Source organism: Rhododendron vialii, chromosome 5a (assembly GCF_030253575.1).
Source record: "Rhododendron vialii isolate Sample 1 chromosome 5a, ASM3025357v1".
Taxonomy (NCBI): Eukaryota; Viridiplantae; Streptophyta; class Magnoliopsida; order Ericales; family Ericaceae; genus Rhododendron; species Rhododendron vialii.
In genome coordinates, this window is record NC_080561.1 from 4,358,900 (window position 1) to 4,378,870 (window position 19,971).

Here is a 19,971-nt window from a genome sequence, read left to right on the forward strand (position 1 = left end):
AATTTTTCGTCGCTTATATCTTTCAATCTATAATGTTTTAGTGCTGCTATATACACCGACCGGCCGGGGAGGGAAATCGTACCGATGGCCGCGCCGGGCCGTCTTCGGCTACTGGACGGCCGATCTGATATATACACGAAAAAAGGGTGCTCGGATCAAGCACTCTACACACCTCGGATGCCGTTGATTCCCACATTAGGTCCCTCGGTTTTTTTTTAAAGAATTTTTGGACGGCTCGGATCGGCCGTCCGGTAGCCGAAAATGGCCCGGCGGGACCGTCGGTATGATTTCCCTATCGGCCGGTCGGTACCTATATCTTTAGCGATAATGTTTTTCATGAGTTTGAAAATTTTGTATAATAGAATTAATCGAGAAATATCAAACAAGATCTATATTGCATATTTTTTGATATTCATATCAGCAATGCTACACACACAGCAAAAGTGCACAGATTTTGTGCACAGATTTTTTGTGGGGCCCACTATGGGTCTCACAAAAATAATCCGAGCCGTTCATTAAATGTAAAACATTTTTTCAAGGGCCCCCGCAAAAAAAAAAAAAGCTCAATCTGATACTCATAGGTGCTCGATTCAATCATTTAACTTTTCATTCGAGTTTCAGGATAATGAAAAGTTAGATGATTGAATCGAACACTTATAGGTGTTGGATTAAGTTGATTTTTTGCGGAGACCCTTGAAAAAATATTTTACATTTAATGAACGGCTTGGATTATTTGTGTGGGACCCGTAATGGGCCCCACAAAAAATCTGTGCACAAAATTTGTGCACTTTTGCTGTGTATGTAACATTCCTGTATTCATATTGAAAGATATAAGGAGTTAAAATTGACACGAATATAAAAAATTGACATTCAATTTGGAACGAAGGCAGTATTATTTTTTTCCCTTGTGTGGGGATTGTGTGTGTTGGTCCTCACATACAAGGTTCCAGATAAGCAAATGCCAGAATGAAAGCAGCATATCACTATATATCAGCATAGAGTAGGGTAGGGGACAGGCTAGAGTAGGGTAGGGGACAGGCCATTAAGGTGTGTACCAATTTATCTCCTGATTATTAAACAACCACCGCTGCATGTACCATACATGCAGATCCCACACACTGACACACATTAGTGCGTCCCTAACTGAGAAGTTTTTGGATGCTGGTAGGGTACCCGCGATCTGAACCGTCTAAATGTGTTTTAGACGGATTGAATTTTAGAGAGAAAAAAAGAGAAGAGAGATGGAATAAATTTGGATCATTTAAAACACATTCGGACAGTCTGGATCGCCGATAAATACTGCCACATAGTACCTGCTCGGCACCCAAAAATTCCCCCTAGATAGTAGGCATTTATTTTGATCTGATTTTGATGCAAAGAAAGTAAAAGCAAATGTTAGTTAGGGAAGATTATGAATTGTGATTAAAGGACCAACAAGGCATGCTAGGGCATGATCAATTAAGAGCTGGATAATTGGGTAAAATAATTAGTCCACCTAACGTTGCATTATTGGAAATTATTTCTCATGAAGAGGGGAATAATGACTTTGTGCACATTTGATTTCTGGAATATTTTTAAAAGATTTGTGATTTCTAGAATATTTTTAAAAGGATTGAAAATTTAGGAATTAAAAGGACAGAGATATACTAGAAGATAGGCAGGTTCCTGAGATAATAGATGAGATTTGTACTGTATTTGATTAGAATGGATAAAGAATGAGACAAAGGGTGGAAGATCACTTTTTTCTTTTTTTGTCAACAAGTAATATTGTGTTGATAAAAGTGTAGCGTCACTTAAGTTCATTACAAATATTGTTCAATTATTCCACTCTAATGGTATTTATAATTATTTTTTTGACAAAATGGAGAAGATTATATTAATAAAGGCCCAACGACACGTACATAACAAAATTCATTACAAATATTTTGGGCAACGTCAAACTAATAATCCAAATATAAAACGAGAACATACAAAACAATCAATGCCTTCTACCTCAACCTAGACATGGAGCCTGACGCAAACAACAACACTCGCTATTAGCCGTAGATTCATACATATAATTAGCAGTCTCGAAGAGATAAAGATAAAATACAACAAATATCCAGACGATTAGATAGATTTCAACTAAGTATAAACGTACTAATAATGAACTTCCAAAAACTGGAGATCTAACAAAGCCATCACGAGTTGCAAATCCAATTCCCTCCCCTTTCTATTTTGCATGACCAAACATGTTCCAAATCGTATGGTCACAAAGGATTAAAAAAACATGTTCTAATGGGCCTACTCTGCATTATCCACAAGCCTAATGGGCCTAGAAGCCTGATGTTGAAAAACTTCCAAAGTCTTTTACCCACGAGCCTAATGGGCCTACTCTTCGCCGTATCAAAAGCCCATTCCAACACATCAACGGGCCCGTACAGAACACAGCAAATCTCGGCCCAGAAGTAAACGAAAGGGAATCTTGAACGAAGGATCTGGCAAGGAGGCGCGACCAACTGCAACCAGGTTCTCAAAACTCAGTTCCGTTTGCCAAAATTGAATGCGGCGCATTTTAGTTCCTTCTCGCTCTTTGTCTTCCTGATTAAGCAATCCCAAATCTGCTTTCTCGCTCAGCTCAAAGCTTCCGCAATGTCTTCCCCCGCAGAGTAATTTCTTCTCTCTCTATATATGTATATGTTTATATATTTACATGTTTGTGTATTTGTAATTTTTTTTTTGTTTCCACGGTAAGGCGTTTGGCCCCCTTACGCTTACATCAACTAATCCTTGGTTCGGTCCTTACGAGCACATCAAATAATCCTTGGTTCGGTCAAAGGTAGGCCATCCACGTCGGGAATAAGAATTCACAATAAATTGTCTGGTCTGAGGCAAGACCATCCACGCCTGGACTAAGAATTCACAATAAATTACTTTCTTGCGGCCTGATCCAAGAATCGAACCAGGTCAATTATGTGGAGAGCTAACCCACCAACCAACCTGACTAACCCTTGGGGTTGTGTATTTTTTATTTTATTTTTATCTGTCGGGTTGTTGCGACCAATTGGATTGGTGTTGTTTTTGTGATCTAGTGTTTTTTTGCTACTTGAACCGTTTTCACCCTAGGAGGTTTAATTAGGGTTTATTTTTATTCCTGTTCTAGAACGTGTAGTTTGAAGATTTACGAACTTGTTCCTAGTTTGAAGAACAATGGTAAAGTTGTTCAGCTTGAGAAAAGATAAGTATGAGTGCAATTTTGTTCACCCTCCTTAAAAGAGGGTGAACGTTACCCTCCTTTCTATTGGTTGAAATGATGTGGAACTCACCACAAAGTGATGTCGTGCTTATCATGCAATACAACTCACTACAAAGTGATGTCATGCTTATCATGCAATACACTTTTTGGTAAGCATGAATTACTTTGTGGTGGATCCACACCATTTCAACCAATAGAAAGGATGGTAATGTTCAACCTATTAAGTGGAGGGTGAACAAAACTCAACTCTGCAAAATGTGGTTTTATATGAGGTTTTGAGATTGGGAAATAGTTGTAAAAATTGAGAAAAATGTGTTATAGAGGGTATGCATTAAACTGGTGTTTTCTATTTTTTTGTTTCTTGTTTTCCATTTTTGGTAGTTAGTATTGATCCAAGTCACATAACGAGCGGGAGCGTTAAGCTTCTTTGAATCACATCTCAAACTACTAAAATCTGCTAGAGCAAGGATTGAGAGCGTGAGCGCAGGGCATTTTGAAGGATTATGTGATTAGGGTACTGATAGAAGAGGAGATTTGAGATGGATTGGAGAGGAGATTTGAATGATGAATTAAGGAATAAACAGACTTGTTTTGCATTTATTGGACGTGATTTGAGATGATAGTACAGTGTGGGTCAGTTCATGTCATGTTAGTCTAATTCGGAAGGAGGCTTGAGTTGTTTGTGGTCTTCAATGTCTGTTTCCTTGCATGATTACGTATGTGCACGGGAGATTTGGGTAAGAGTATAATGCAGTTGGTTGGAGGAAAGATTCTTATTGGAGGACGATTCAAAGGCCATAAGGCAAAACCTACAACAGGGTAGAAAGTGTATGGGTTTCCATAATGGAGACTTTGCAACTTAATACTTACAATCACCTCTTTTAGGATTACGATCCATGTATTTGTAGACGTAGGTAATCGCAATTCCTCTTTCCTTTTGGGAAAAAGTATTGTTGCTCTGTGATGTTTTCTGTTCTTAGTAGTAGAGCCGACAATTCAAATAACCAATTCTTCGCTGTGAAAGTTGTCTTGCGCTTGCAGGATATCTGAAATGATTTAAATATTGCAAATGTAAATGTTAATAAAAGTTCTATGGTAGATGCTGTATTTTTAAGAATCATGAAGTTATAAGAGGATCTGGTCTATGTAATGAGTTTATATATACCAACAATGTTTTGATTCTTTTGAATAAGAGTATTTTGAATTAGATAGTAGATCTTGGCAGGAGAAGAGGAAATCTTATGTAGGAGAGAATATGGGGGTAGAAAGAAAATGTATGTAGGAGAAAATGTCAGCTTGGAGGCCAAGTGTCTCTAAACCTTCATAGTGGAATACACAAGACCACATGTTCACTTGCTTGTCATTTGTATGTTTATACGTGGATTGTGGGGAAAAAAATTCATGTGGGATGAATTTGCTAGCATTGAGAAAGCTTGAAGGAGGTTAGGGAATTCCAAAGGAAATGGATTACATACTAATGGACTCGTTACCAACCAGTGAAACGAAATAAAGTTCTGTATAGGCACAGGTGAATGGATGAGAGAGAAAGCTGGTGATGTGAAGGAGGGGGTCAGAAAGATGCTTACATTAATGCAATAGTATAGTTTTCTTAAACCTTCTTTTTACTGTGGGGATGACAGGCTTTATGCTAAGAGCTAATGTTCCTCAAGTTCCACTAAAGGGACCATCTTAAACAAACAAAACCAAGGGCTGCATTTTGATTACTAGTAGTTTGTTTTTCTAGCTCCTATTATGCATTATTCTGTTGCTCCGTCTACTCGAGTGTTGGGAGTCTTTTGAATGCAGAAATATGTTTGTCTAAGTAGCATGTAATTTGTGTTTGAGAGAGAAGTGATTTCCAGAAAGTTGTTTGAGTGTTTGTGTAAGCACAGGGACTCACGTATGCAACAGTTTCTTATCTAACTATCTACCTGCTTAACTTCGACAACTTCTAGTTGAAGAAGTTTTTACATTAGCCTTTAAATTGTCTGTCTGGTACTTTGGGAAGAGCTCTTACAGATTTATTGTGCTTCATCTTCTGTAATTCGTAATGAATGCATTTTTCTCTTAGTCAAATCTTTTCACCATTACCGACCTTTTTTTCTTTTTTCTTTTTTGCTTTTTCCAGATGGTACAATTCTCTTCCTCCTGTAACCAAGGCTTATGGGACCTTGTGTTTGATCTTCACCACCGCATATCAGTTCGGACTGTATCATCCTGCATATATTGCGTTGGTATATGAACGAGTATTCAAACATTTGGAGGTAAATTTCCATCTCCGTGATCTACTAGTTGAGGAAGTATCAATCCCAATTTTTGTAATTCAAGAAAGTATTTTTTCCCCTATATTTAAGTCCTATCCTTACAGCCTCAGCTCTTTAACTAATTATTTTTCTTCAATATCTAGGTGTGGAGGCCGATTACCTGCTGCTTTTTTCTTGGCCCATTCTCTGTCAATTTTGGAATTCGGTTGATAATGATGTAAGTATCCCATAAAATTCACATTAGCACCACAACTCCCGTGCTTCACTGGTTCGATGAATCTTTTAAAGTGCTGATGCTCTTGTTGTTGCTTCTTGATTTACAGCGCGAGATATGGAGTCCAACTAGAAAATGGGCCATTTCAAAGACGTACTGCAGATTTCCTGTGGATGATGTTATTTGGAGCCTTTACCTTACTGGTGAATGGGATTATCATTTTATTTTTGTTCAGTGTTGTGATAGTGTGATTCTGAGTATATCATTTTTTCATGTCTACCCTGGTAGCGTATTTTGAGCAAGTTTTTGGGACCTTGATTCTGGAGGTCTTGGGGTTATCCAGTTAGGATTTTGTTTTGTTCCTGTGCTCTCTCTCTCTCTCTCTCTCTCTCTCTCTCTCTCTCTCTCTCTCACATATCATCCTTCAAGTTCAGATGCCATTGATTACATTTTTTGGCCTTGAGATTGTCTACTCAATTTCTGTTCTCCTATTTTGCTTGGAAGTGATTCTGTATTTGATGATGTACTACATTATCCTTCTGTTTTTCACTAACTTACTGGTATGTTTAGGCATTATCTGCCATCCCCTGGTTGTGGTCCCCATTTCTAGGAGTGTCACTGGTTTTCATGCTGCTTTATGTCTGGAGTAGAGAATTCCCAAACGCCAATATCAGCATTTACGGTCTCGTTACACTCAAGGTACGTTTGTTCTCTCTCTAGTGTGTTGGTAAAAACCCACAACTTCAGTTCTCTATTTTTCGGAAAATTGTAACGTGCCACTGTATCGTCTTCCAATTTGCAGGCGTTTTACTTACCTTGGGCAATGCTTGGTCTGGATGTCATTTTTGGTTCTCCACTTCTGCCAGATCTGTTGGGGATCATTGCTGGGCATCTGTTTTACTTCTTGACTGTGTTGCATCCACTTGCTGGTGGAAGAACCGTTTTAAAAACTCCCATGTGGGTGTATCCTTTTGCCTCTGTGTGTGTGTGTGTAACATAATTCTCCAAGTGTGATTTTTCCATTGAAAAAAACTTGAATTTTGCAGGTTTTCTCAGTCCTTGGACATTGTACTCAATCCTTGAATCTCTTTCTTTCATCATTTGCTCTTTTACCTTTTTGGGTGTGTTGATTATTTTTTGTTGTGCACTTTGTTGGTAGCTTACTCGTTTTAGATGGTAGTTTTGTCTGCATTTTTTCCTTGACTTCGCATAGACATAAATTGGTTGCAAGGTTGGGAATTGGGGCTCCGGCACCTACCCAGGCTCAGCCTGACAGGAATACTGGCGGGGCTTTCAGAGGGAGATCCTATCGACTGGGGGGATGATGCTGTTTTCTTTCTCCCTCTTTTACAGGAATGAGTCGTCGTCGTCGTCTCAACTCTCTTTTAACAGTTTCCTAGAGAAGATCACTAACAAGGGCCAAGTTATGTGATAGTAGAAGAGATCCTACATGGATACCGACAACCGACAATTTGCAGCACAAGCAGATTCTCTTTGGTGTTTTTGGATGTCCATTTTATACTACATACTACCTAATCTTTTTTCAGTGTATATGAGGAATTTGAATCATTGCTTGGAAATTTGCTGCTGAAACATATTACAATGAATGCTTTAGCTTGGCTCTTTGGGGAACATATGTGACAAATTCATGAGAAATTGGAAAGCTTCAATTGAAATCTATAAGCCCTCGTGGTTGAGGCTGACAATTTTCGGGGAAGTTCTTACTTCTGAGCTGATAGATCTCGGCTGGAAATTTTCTTATAAAGCACCAACTCGTAGTATTTTTCTTGCATTTTGAGTTTGAGCTGAGTATTGAAATGTACAAACTTGGTTTTAGGGTTGGCAATGTGACGGAATGGGGTGGTTACCACAATCTCCGTCCCCAATCCACCCATTCCTATCCAATCCCCATAGATACTTGGCCAACCTCTTGGGATTGACTAACTATTTTGGTCCGGTGCAAACCTTGCAAGAATACCTCTATGTGGAACATACGAAACTTATGTAGTCCCACCCGAAGTCACACAATGCGCGGGTGTGAGTAGGTAGGCGTGTGGGAACGTCAAAGCTTATTTCAAAAACCTCCGGAACAATTAAAATTCTTCAGTGTGAAGATTGAGAGCAAGGGCATAGAGCAAAGGATTAAGACCTGAAGTGCAGAGTGAACAATTAAAATTCTTCAGTGTGAAGATTGAGAGCAAGGGCATAGAGCAAAGGATTAAGACCTGAAGTGCAGAGTGAAGAATTGATTGAGAGCGGGAGCGAATGCCATTTCAAAAGAGTTATGTGCTAAGTCACACAATGTGCGCATGTATACGGGAACGCGAACGTAAAAATGTTTTTGAAACACGTCTCAAACTACTGCATTTTGAATGATTGCGTTTCTGTTTTGAAAGTAGTAGTACAGTAATATGTAACGGTGAATTGGCCTTGAACAAAGGCGGGCGGACGAACGTGAATGGCGGTAATACAATCGAGTGAAAGGGGACGGTCGAGAGAAGATCGTGATCCCAATCATCGCCATCCCCATTTTTAGCGCGCTCTCTCTCTCTCTCTCTCCATTTATAGTATTTCCTTTCACAGACAGAAAAACAACCTCAAACTCGAACCACGGCGACGAAGCTGATCTCACAGACTGAGAGCGAGTAAATTTTAGAGAGAGAAAACGAGAGAGAGAGAATGTCGTGGCAAACTTACGTGGACGAGCACTTGATGTGTGATATCGACGGCCTTGGCCTACACCTCACCGCCGCCTCCATCATCGGCCTCGACGGTAGCGTCTGGGCTCAGAGCGCCTCCTTCCCTCAGGTCACCTCTCTCTCTCTCTCTCTCTCTCTCTCTCTCTCTCTCTACATATATAGATATAGATAGATACATCTATTTCACTCATTTGCTTATTTGTATAGTGTGTACATTTGTTGTCATCGATCGTGATATTGGCGTTTAATAGGGTACATTGCGGGTTAACTTGATCTATACTCATGACATGGACTGCTATTTCGTAAATGGATCACGTCTGTTTTTTTGATCTGGTTGTTGTTCATTGAATCATGAATGAATACGGTTGATCTTAAATTTGCGGAGGTGGCTTGTTTTTTTGTTTTTGATAACTCAGATGTTAGCTACCACTGCGTGTGAATCGATTGGTTTGATACGTAGGCTCGATGGATCTATTCGGTTACAATTTACATGCACTGTTGATAATAAATTGAAGAATGTGATGATCGTGTTGGTCATGTTGATTTTGTTCTGGTTCATAGATATCTAGTGATTTGTTTTTAAGGTTTGCAAATGCATGGCTTGGTTTTTTTGATAACTTAGGTGTTCGGGCCATCTTGAGGCCCAATCTCACCGCCTACTTGTGGAGAACTCAATTAAAGCTAGAGTAAGCTCTCTATGGATTGGTCCCAAATAAATTGATAGTACTTGATAGGTTTTAAACCTGAGACCTTAGGAGGAAGCAAAATAAGTCACAGGCCTTGACTACTAGGCCAACCCCTTGGATTTAATTGCATGGCTTGGTTTATATCTCGAACCGAGTAGTTCGAGAATCGAGACACCAACCCCTCGGGGTTAAAAGCATGGCTTGGTTGATAGCATCTTGAACTACTGTTTAGAAAGAAAGGTTGTTAATTGTTCTAGAACGGGAATTATATAAATTGAGGAGAAGAAAAATGATTTCCTTTAGATTGATGGAAGTGGATACTTCTATTCCTTTTTTCTTTTTTATATTAAAATAAAAAACAGCTTCAAAGCTGAATTGAGATTTGCTGAGCCTTTTTGTCAACATGGTCACATGCTTGATGAGGCTTTACTGAATGTCAAGGCAAAATCTCTGTTTTTTCCCAGCAATAATTCGGTTTGTTCAATATTTGTGCCACAACAAAGGTTTGCTTGTCGTTCTCCGTTACTTGTTGGAAGCCAGTATCGCGTATACTACTTTCCAGCAAAATATTCCTAAAGCCATGAATGGAGCCTTCACGTTCATATGCTCTTCTTAACACGTCCTAAGAGCAAGTGCAAGTTCAGTGCAACAGTCTCTCCGAATTTTGGACCAAATTAGCCATCCAGAAATCACTATTTGAGTTAATTTCTTTTTAGACAAACTCTCATCAGCCTGTCGACTTTAACTCTACTCTACTAAAATACTTTTCTTATTCTATTTTTATCATTCTGAAACACTGCTGGTGCTGCACATGTAAGTTTGCCTGTAGTCCTGTACCCTGTTGCACATGTAAAGCTAATAAACAGTTCCTCGCCCTGTCCGAAGAGTCACTGTGGCAAAGTAAAGGATTTTGGAAATTAGCGAGGGTTTTGGAGGGTCTCATGGAGAACTGTTTTATGGGTTTACCTGGCTACCTTATCAAAAAACGGTGTTTAATGAGCTTGCTGTACATGCCCCAAGGCCCAAGGATGGGATCAGAGGGGTCTAGTAGCGGCGACCGCTACGATAAAAATTTTAAAAAATGCAATTATTATATGTAAAAAAAAATTTATGCCCAATTATATAGTCTCGCCACCACTAAATTTTTTTAGTATACATTTTGCCACTGTTAGGGTAAAATCCTGGTTCCGTCCTTGCCAAAGCCAGTGTATTACTCGTGTATAATTGGAATGCAAAATAAGTTCAAGAATTTGACCATTGTTATGCTCCCTATTGATCAGCGTCAAACTGATGCTCGCCTGGGGTGAATGTGGTATTTATAAACTTACTCACTGCCACTGCGCCACAATGGAGGAAAACCAGAGACGACCAGTTTTTCTTTGATGTGGACAATTAATTGGGAAGTTTCAGTTTGTTAGCAGATTTCTGTTATTGTCTTCAGTGGTTTAAATTTTCGTACAGAAAACAGATAACACTGCTACGATAACAGACTAAAAAATAAACAAATAAATTTTCGTACACTATTTTTGGATAATAGGTGGCAAATTGAACCCAAATCTATTAACAAACTTAAACCCATCAACTAAAAAATAGACCCAATCTAACTCATTTATAAGTTGGGTCAGAATGGGTCTCAACCCATCTAACCCATCTATTAATGGATCTCAATTGGGTCAACTTAAATGACCACCAAATTCTCTCTCACTCTCTCTCTCTCTCTCTCTCTAAAACAAACCCATTTCAAAAGCAGTGAAATCCCTCATAAAAATAGCAGTGATTTCAAAGGATTAATTTCAAAGTTAAAACTGCTAATTCATTTATAATTTGTTATTCAATACTAAAAAAATTCTATAAATGCATTTTCCGGATAAGTCAAAAATCATTAGACCCTGCTCCGAAAACAACTTTCTCTTTTAGTAAAAGTCTTTATTCATTTTTTTTTGCGATTGTTCATTTTATGTTAATTTTTTTTGACTATTTGATTCTTCTTGACGAGACAAATTGAAAAAGTAAATTTTTTTTTTTACTTTTACCCAAATATTTTGGAAAATAACTACTTTTAAGTAAAAAAAAGTCCACTTTTTTTTTCCCTTTTTAGCGGTGTCGCTTTTCTACCGCAGCACTCAATCTCCTATCTGTCTCGACAATCAATGGTACAAATTTTGGAAAATCTCTTCCTGCCCTAGAAGAGTCTTTTAAAATCCCGAATGAGATTTGAGAAGGACCGAAATTTTAGATGAGTTTCGTTTTTTGAAAATTACCGAATTGGACGAGGAAATCGAAGAGGCGGCGGACGTTGAGGTAGATGTTAGAAATGAACTCTGGATTCTCCCAATTTGCTTGAACTGCTAGACCAGTGAGTCTAGAGAGAGAGAGAGAGAGAGAGAGAAAATGAATGCAACTAAACATGCAAGAACGGAAAAAAAAAATGCAACTAAACGAATTATACGGATTAGTAGTATTTATTTATTAAGTTTATATGGTCATTTCATTGTATATGGGTATTTTGGTCATTTTAAAATTTTAGTATATAGTATATAATTGGATTAATGGGAGGGTCGGGTTTGATTTTAAATAAATGGGTCGGGTTGGGTATGGGTATGGGTAATTGAACTCATAATTAATGGGTCTAAATGGGTGACCCATTAAAGACCCAACTCACTTACAACTTGACCATTTTAACCCAAATCCGCCCATTTGACACTCCTAAATTAACAGTGAACTGGAACTTAAAATGTTCTTTTCTCTAATAATGATTCACATTGTAATTGTGCCCGAAATTAATTGCTGATAATTGAACATCTTAGTGTCTGTGCCATTGTTCTTATTTTATATTTCACATTAGTTTTCTGCTTCTACCAATGCAGTTTAAGCCCGATGAGATCACCGGTATCATCACTGATTTTGCTGAACCAGGCCACCTTGCCCCTACAGGGTTACACCTGGGCGGCGTAAAGTACATGGTCATCCAAGGAGAGCCTGGAGCTGTAATCCGTGGAAAGAAGGTGAATGGAAAAAAAGAACATGCCCAACTGTCTCCTTTGACTAATTCCTGCATTTCTCAAGTGACAGATTCAGCATAACTCGACAAAACCTCCTTCAAAGCAATTGTTGTTGACAGTGCTTTGACTGAGGCATAAGTATGTTTGTTTTCAATCGACGGTTATATTTAACCAATGTGGGACGATTTCCAACATCTTAGGTAGGAAATCCATTGAACAAGAGGCGGATAGCGATAGAGACGTATACATGATAATCATACGCCACCAACTTGATTTTGCTTTCACAATTTCAATATTTAAAACGTACGCCCAGTTTTAATGTTTGGGAAGCGAAGATTGGGTACAGACCCAACACCAAGTGGCTGCTCTCAATACTCAAACACACAACGTCAAAGACTAGTTGGCTAAGCTTTAGTCCCATCTTAATGTTCACTGAAGCCATTAGCAGTGAGCGTATAAGCTTGCTCTGTCTGCGTTTATTCTCTGCTACCATTAGTTCCATTTCCAGCCAGAATAAGACCAAGAATCGCATCCAAATGGTGAAAGACAAACATAATCTCTACTTATTTTCTCTGTTTTTTTTTTTTCCAGTAAATTTATTGAAAAGGGACTTTCTATTATTTCTTTTCAAATTTTCATTTTCTTTTGGCAGGGATCAGGAGGCATCACTATAAAGAAGACAGGGCAAGCTCTGGTCTTTGGAATCTATGAGGAACCAGTAACCCCTGGACAGTGCAACATGGTTGTCGAGAGGTTGGGTGATTACCTCATTGATCAAGGCCTCTAAAGCCTAGATCTACTCATGATCTCTACTACATCTTGATCTTCACACTTAAATTCTTTGGGTTTTTTCCCCACCCATTTTTCCCCCACCCATTTTTCCCCCTTGCATCTATGCTCTAGTCTTCTTCCTCCAAACCCATGAGATGGAAGTGGAGTTATTCTGAGTAATAATTTAGGACAAACAGTTATTTGGTGTTTTGAGTCTTTTTTCCTGTGGTTATGGTGATGTGTATTTCGGCACGGTGTGAGCTGTTTCTTTTCGTCAGCACTGCAATACAAATTTCTGATATCTCATGAAATCTCTAAGTCATTTTGCCAATAATTCCATACGGTTTGTTTCGAGTATTGCATTGTCCAAATTTGTGAGATTATTTATTCTAGTAAAATGGTACTGATAATACACACCTAACTAATCCTGGAGAAAATATGAAGCGGCCTACGATTTTTTATTTTTAAATCGATTGGTTTCGTCATTCACTTTTACTCGGCGTACTTTGCTAACTCTTCGTGTTTTTCGATTTTTTCTGATTTATTTATGAGAATTAAGTTTCACATTCGACCTTTAAGTTCTCACTCTTCTTGTGAAACTCTGGAAATGGGGTGTAAGATGCTTTTGCATACTATTTCCAAAGAACTTTTAAATAGGTCAGAACATGATGGGTCACCATGCTAACATAGCATGAGCATGGTGTGGGCTCGTGATGAGCTCAGGTTTGGTCTCAGGTCTAGGCAAGGATAAAGTATTTTGTGTGACATTGACACCACATGGCACGTTAATGTTAATGTAGTATTGCTGCTCTATTCATTCCCTGCTGCATGTGCCTCTCTGATGGGGCCTATGAATGAGCTAGCCGGCCTCTTACCGGTTAGCATTGCCTGCTCGGCCTCGGACCTCACTTCGGACCCATCCAGCCGAGTATAAATAGATAGGTCGTTGCAATATGATAATGTGCGTGTCACGTGTTGTCACCGTTTTACGAAATACTTTCTCGAGGGGAATGGTTGGTATGAAATCTTTAAAAATCAGATTTGGTCCCAAACTAGGCTTTAAGCCCAATGATTAAAACGAATGAAGGCCCACCCCCTCTACCTGCAAGGCTGCAACTGGTAATCAAGGACAGAGATATTCTTTCTAAATCGCAAACAATAAAATAAAAAAGCAGAAAATTTAAAAAAAGAAAGAAAGTAGAGGCAGATGGTGTGGTGGTGGCCTGATCATTAACCAGCTCAACAATAACATTAACAGCCAATAAAATTAATAAGTTTCTGAAATTGATGATAATTTCCGAAGCTGGTGGACTAGAAGAACTAGTTAGGGGTGGGAATCGGACACCATTTTCGTATTTACATCGATGATCGAACTCGTTCATATCGTATATCTTGATAAGTTATATCTTGATAAGTAAAAAATCAAGTTAATCGAATTCCGGGCAATACCTAATAGAAGAATATTTATTTGGAAAGAAAAATATAAGTTGGATGTACTGAATTACATCTTGAAAGACCATTTTTTTTAAGACAAACATGCTTCAATCAAATATTGAACAATGTGCGATCAACTTGACGTCTACGTGGTCATTCTATAGATCTATAATATGAATGTGTTCGATCATCAAAACGACGGAACTGTACTGCTGAGAAGCCTTCTCCATAGAGGTATTGCAAATTGACATCCATAGCTATTAATGGGCATATGTTGAGTGACCCTACAGGCTACAGCAGCAGTGGATTGCTTGCCGATTCCCAAGTAAATAAATGCAATTTTTTACATCTAGCTAAATTTGACGAAAATCAGGGCAGCTTATTTTTGTCTTTATTTAAAAATATTTAAATTTCGATCACAATTATTTACTTTTTAGAGTTTTTTTGTCTTGACGAAGTAATAATTTTAAAAAAAATTGATAAAAAATTAAAAAATACGAAAAAAATTAATAAGAACAAAAATTAATCCAAATGAATTATTTATTCTTTGTTTAGATGAGTTTTTGAGAAATTTTTGATGAAAGTAATAATTGAAAATATGAGTAATGAGTGGAGAAATATAGAGAAAGAAATGATAATAATAATTGGAGATATGAGTAATGAGTGAAAAATAATGATTTAAAGTAGGAGTAATGAATATTTTTTGAGTCGGAATTTAAAAAAAAAAAAGAAGGAAATGAACAAGGCATTAGAGAAAAAAAAAAACCTAGTACTACTCCCTCCGTCCCTAATTAACTGTCCACGTTACTATTCTGGACATTTTAAAAAATCATTTATATCTTTCAAAGTATAATATTTTTTATATGCAATATAGATCTTGTTTGATAGATCTCGATTGATTCTATTAGACAAAATTTTGAAAATTATGAAAAATAGTATAAATTAAAAGATATAACTCATTTTAAAAAATTTGAAAAAAGTGAAAGTGAACAATTAATTAGGGACAGAGGGAGTACTTTACTAAGACCCTAGTTAGGTGTCACCTTGACCTACAAGAGGGTAGGTGCTCCAACACACACGTACTCCGGTCAAATAATTCGAAATACTATTCACCTATTTTAACTTTTTAATTAATAATATGAGATACCAATCAATCATCTTACACATCTGAGTCATCTCAACTAATCACGAAATTCTCGATTAACCCATAGTCGAAAGCTACTTCAAATATTGTTAATAGGGATGCAAATAAGACGAGTTATTAGCGAGCAGCTCCAAATTTAGCTCGTTTGCGGCTCGATTTGTTAGCAAACGAGTCGAGTTTGAGGTCAAATTGCGTCAGCTCGTTTAGTAACTGATAGAGCTTGAGTTAGGCTTGTTTTGAACAAGCCGAACTCAAACACTTAAATGAATAGTTATTTCACATGGAATTATTATTCATGCAAGAATAATTATTCCATTTGAAAGTAAATAATTACAATTCTATTCCAATATCCCTATTTGGATTGTCTAATTACTAATGCCATTCCAAATTTTATTATTGTCACTTCAAATTTTTCTGATGCCACCTCAACTTTTATTAATGTCGCTCTAAAATTTGCTAATGCAAATCCAAATTTCACTGATGTCTCTCATAAAATTATTATTGCCACTCTAAATTCCATTCTACAGTATTAAACATGTGATTCTAGCATACCAAACGCAGAAATCGAAATGTGAATTCAATTCATACAATTGATTACTAGCCACAACCACGCATGAAAATGATTATTCTATTCTCAGATTCCTCAATTCCATTTTATTTTTAAATTCATTCCAATTTACATTTCATTACATGATGTAATTTACATCCAACCAAATGCACTCAAAGTGTAATTATGGGGTATTCCGGTAGTGAATAAATTTAGTGAAAGAATTTGTTGCAATCAAGATGTTAGCTATTTCGGTAGTGAATAAGTTGTAGATGTGTATGTGAGCAAAAAAATTATTAATTTTTTTTGACAAATTAATAATTAGTACTATAAACAACAAGCTAAAATGCTACTAAAATTTATCGATTAGTAAAATAATTCACATTTTTTTCACCAAAAACGCCCCAATCAAAGTGATTTTAGTCGACCCAAAAAAAAGTTCCACTCTGTTCAAAAAAAAAAAAGGTTCCACTCAGACAGACTTTCCCCACTCAATAATGGATTTAAAAATGCACATATCGTTGCTCAGACGACAGACGCCATTAAAGCACCAATCTCGATTTGAATACCTGAAAACAAGAGTCCTCTCTCTCTCTCTCTCTCTTCATTGAGCTAAGCTGAGCTGAGTGCGTGGAGAAACAAGCTCAACAAATCACATACAAACACTAGTAATCAGCAGCAGCAGCATCTTACAGCGGCGGCGGGAAGATGTCGTGGCAGGCGTACGTGGACGACCACCTGATGTGCGAAATCGAGGGCAACTACCTCTCCTCCGCCGCCATCATCGGTCACGACGGCAGCCTCTGGGCCCAGAGCTCCAACTTCCCTCAGGTTTAATCTCTCTCTCTGTGAATTATCCTATGGTTTTGTTTTGATAACTGGGTATCCATAACAGCTTACGCGCGTCTCATCTGGAGTATTCCATCGTCCACTAGCGGGCCCAAAAGTCAGGGTAAAGCCCGTATGACGGTGTGAGTGGATTTTGTTCTGGTTTTGCTTTGATAAATCAGGTGTTTAGGATAGTTTACACGCGCATCTCGACTAATCTTGGGATCAATCCCACTGTCTAGACATGATTAAAATCATGGCAAATCCTACATGGACTGGCTCCAAGAAGTTGATAGACCTGGTGACGGAGGGAGCAAACCCGTAATTGTGCTATGGATTTTATGTTTGGGATGATATACTAAGTCAAAAGCTCCTGTCGAAATCCCGTAAACTCCTTTGGAGCCGGTTCATACGGAGCTTTGCCTCAGCTTTAGTTAACCCCGCTAGTAGATGTTGGGTTCGGTTCCAGCCTTCCAGGATTAGTCGGACCCAATCCATATGGAGCTTTTCTTCGGCTTTAATTAACCACGCTAGTAGATGGTGGGTTTGGTTCCAGAATTATTTGAGGTGCTCGTAAACATGCTAGTCCGGACACCTTAGATATCGAAGAAAACATAAAAGAAAAGAAAAGAAATCCAGTTGGATCTCTATGACTTTTTATGGGATTTGATGGGATTTTAGTGGAGATTTCGTTAGGAATTGGGGATTCCTAACAGGTGATTCAGGTTAGGAGAGCAATATATAAAAAGGAATTGAAAGTCTGATGAATCTATGACTTTGTTGTTGTGTTTTAGCTGTGTTTTGTGGGATTTAGTGGCTGATATGGATCTGATGGTCCAATGAATCTACCAGTACCTGGTTAGTGTTTGTTCAGTTGAACTGGGTGTGGATTAGATGTTAATATGACTTCAATCTTGATAATTGAACTTAAGAACAGAAAAAAGCAGGGGTTTGTTAAGTACAAATTGTGTTTTGTAGATTTGGTTGCTTGGGTTGATTAAATCGATCCGAACTTATAGGCCATCGCTGACCTTGAGTAGAATTCATATGCATCTACACTCGTGTTGAAAGGTTAGAAAATATATGAAATGATTGTTGTGGATTCATCTGGCCATCAATTGGTTGCTTTTGAGTGTAGTTGGATACATGCTTAATATGGTGATGTAGTTGGTGAAACCTCAATCTACTAGCCTCTACGTCATTAGTTCGAGTATTTAGGATAACCAGTTGTGCATTTATGCTAAAGGTTAGGTCTATACCGAATTTAGCTGTTTGAGACACCAATTATTAATGGGTACTAATTGGGCGTACTTGGCAAAGCTTGAGGATTTGTTGATATTGAGTGTGGACACAAATTTTCCAATATTGTTTTGTGCGTATTAGGACTGTGGAGCATTTGAAATACAGGAGTTATAAGGTACGAGTGATCTTTCAGGTGGAACAGTGACAATAGCCCCTTTGGTTCATCGAGAATATGGGAGTTAAAAAGGAACTGATGAATGTACTAAAACATGGGTGGCCTTTGTTAACAATTGATTGTTCATTCTTCTCAATTCTTCTCATGCTTTTCATTGGATCTATGGAAACTGACTGTCTGTAGAATGATGACATCTGAATTTTGAATTGTTCTGCCACCAAAAAGCTCATATTTTTGGGATCTACTTTTTTGGTTTAAGCAAACTTACTTACAAACAAGCCCATCTTTAAAATCTGCAGTTTTTGTCACATCATTGACAAGCTTTTAATTATTATTATTTTGGACTTGGGGTGCTTTGTCTAGTTCAAGCCTGAAGAAATAACTGCTGCTATGAATGATTTTGCTGAGCCGGGTACCCTTGCTCCAACTGGCTTATACCTCGGTGGAACAAAATACATGGTGATCCAAGGGGAACCAGGAGCTGTGATTCGAGGAAAGAAGGTATGAGCTCTTGCTCTCATACTGCTTTGGAACACATTTAATTGCACGCCACATAAGTGAAATGATGTTTCACGCATTTAACAAGGAGAAGATTTTGTGCACTATGATCAAACCGTAAAGATCAATGCTTAGAGGGTGCTGCTTCCCATATATTCTTTCCCGATGCTGATGGTCAAGCAAAAAGTTTGATTTTGCGTTCTGAAAATTGTTTCAGTTAGCCACATGGCTCTAGGAATGTTCTATAATCATTTTGTGTAGTTCATGATAGCATATTTCACACTCACAAAGGCACTTGCCTTCTACCAAGGTTGATGTTTACATATCCACGTCAAAATTCCAAGGCTAATATGATGTTTGTACTTATATTTGTTGCACAAAGTCTAGTTATGTTTTGACAAGAAGCATAATTTTATGCGTGCGTGGAACTATGGATCATGACGGTATATGCCTGCTCATAATTGAGATTGATTGTGACCATGCACTTGTCTTTGTATTTTTTATTGTTTGCTTGAGAAGATTGGATTCCAATTTGGTAAAATTTTCTAATTAGAACCTAAAAGTTCAGGAACTTTCATTTCTATTGGTTTGGCATATGTTTGGGACCCGTCCTTCTGTTGTCTCTGCTAATCATTTGCCCAAATATGATTGTATGTTGATCCTTGGGTAAATTGATTTCAGGGACCTGGTGGTGTTACTATTAAAAAGACCAATCTGGCATTGATCATTGGTATCTATGATGAGCCCATGACGCCAGGCCAGTGCAACATGATCGTTGAAAGGCTGGGTGATTACCTCCTTGAGCAGGGTTTCTGATTGCTTTGGTATGCATTTGTTCTTATACCTTAAAGTTTCCATACTTTCATTAGTGGCTTAAAGTTTCTACCTTCTGTTGAATCATTGCAGTGAAATAATAATGCAAGTGCTTGAACTCGTCCAAACTCCTTGTGGAAACAAAACTATTTGAAGCTTGAGAAGTGCTGCTATGTATGATCTTCTGAATTCCAACTGGATTGTCTTTGTAATCTTATATGACAAGTTCACTCTGATTTCCAGCAGAGGCACTTGCCTAAATTGGAATTGGTTTTCCTTTATTTGTTTTGATTCCTAATTTGTTTGGAACCACTGTATAATATATGGTTTGTGTTTTTGCGGCATTATTATTTTCAGACAGTTGTACTACTTTTCTGTCAAGTTGATTAGATGATGGCAAAGTTTGCCTAATCAATCCA

General features: G+C 37.9%; 3 protein-coding genes across 3 annotated transcripts; all 3 read left to right on the forward strand.

Annotated features, from left to right (window-relative positions):
* The first annotated feature begins 2,437 nt into the window (after positions 1–2,437).
* LOC131325936 (derlin-1) lies at positions 2,438–7,419 on the forward strand. Its single transcript, XM_058358442.1, has 7 exons — positions 2,438–2,648; positions 5,364–5,499; positions 5,643–5,716; positions 5,823–5,916; positions 6,284–6,412; positions 6,516–6,676; positions 6,927–7,419. The coding sequence occupies exons 1-7, from the start codon at positions 2,632–2,634 to the stop codon at positions 7,036–7,038; spliced, it is 723 nt and encodes a 240-aa protein (XP_058214425.1). The 5' UTR covers positions 2,438–2,631; the 3' UTR covers positions 7,039–7,419.
* Positions 7,420–8,167: 748 nt separating this feature from the next.
* On the forward strand, positions 8,168–13,182 carry LOC131325937 (profilin-2). Its single transcript, XM_058358443.1, has 3 exons — positions 8,168–8,521; positions 11,966–12,103; positions 12,753–13,182. Exons 1-3 carry the CDS (start codon positions 8,393–8,395, stop codon positions 12,885–12,887), a joined length of 402 nt encoding a protein of 133 aa, XP_058214426.1. The 5' UTR covers positions 8,168–8,392; the 3' UTR covers positions 12,888–13,182.
* A 3,300-nt stretch (positions 13,183–16,482) lies between these two features.
* On the forward strand, positions 16,483–19,896 carry LOC131325938 (profilin). The gene is made up of 4 exons (XM_058358444.1): positions 16,483–16,827; positions 18,605–18,742; positions 19,421–19,563; positions 19,646–19,896. Exons 1-3 carry the CDS (start codon positions 16,705–16,707, stop codon positions 19,553–19,555), a joined length of 396 nt encoding a protein of 131 aa, XP_058214427.1. The 5' UTR covers positions 16,483–16,704; the 3' UTR covers positions 19,556–19,563; positions 19,646–19,896.
* The last annotated feature ends 75 nt before the right edge of the window (positions 19,897–19,971 follow it).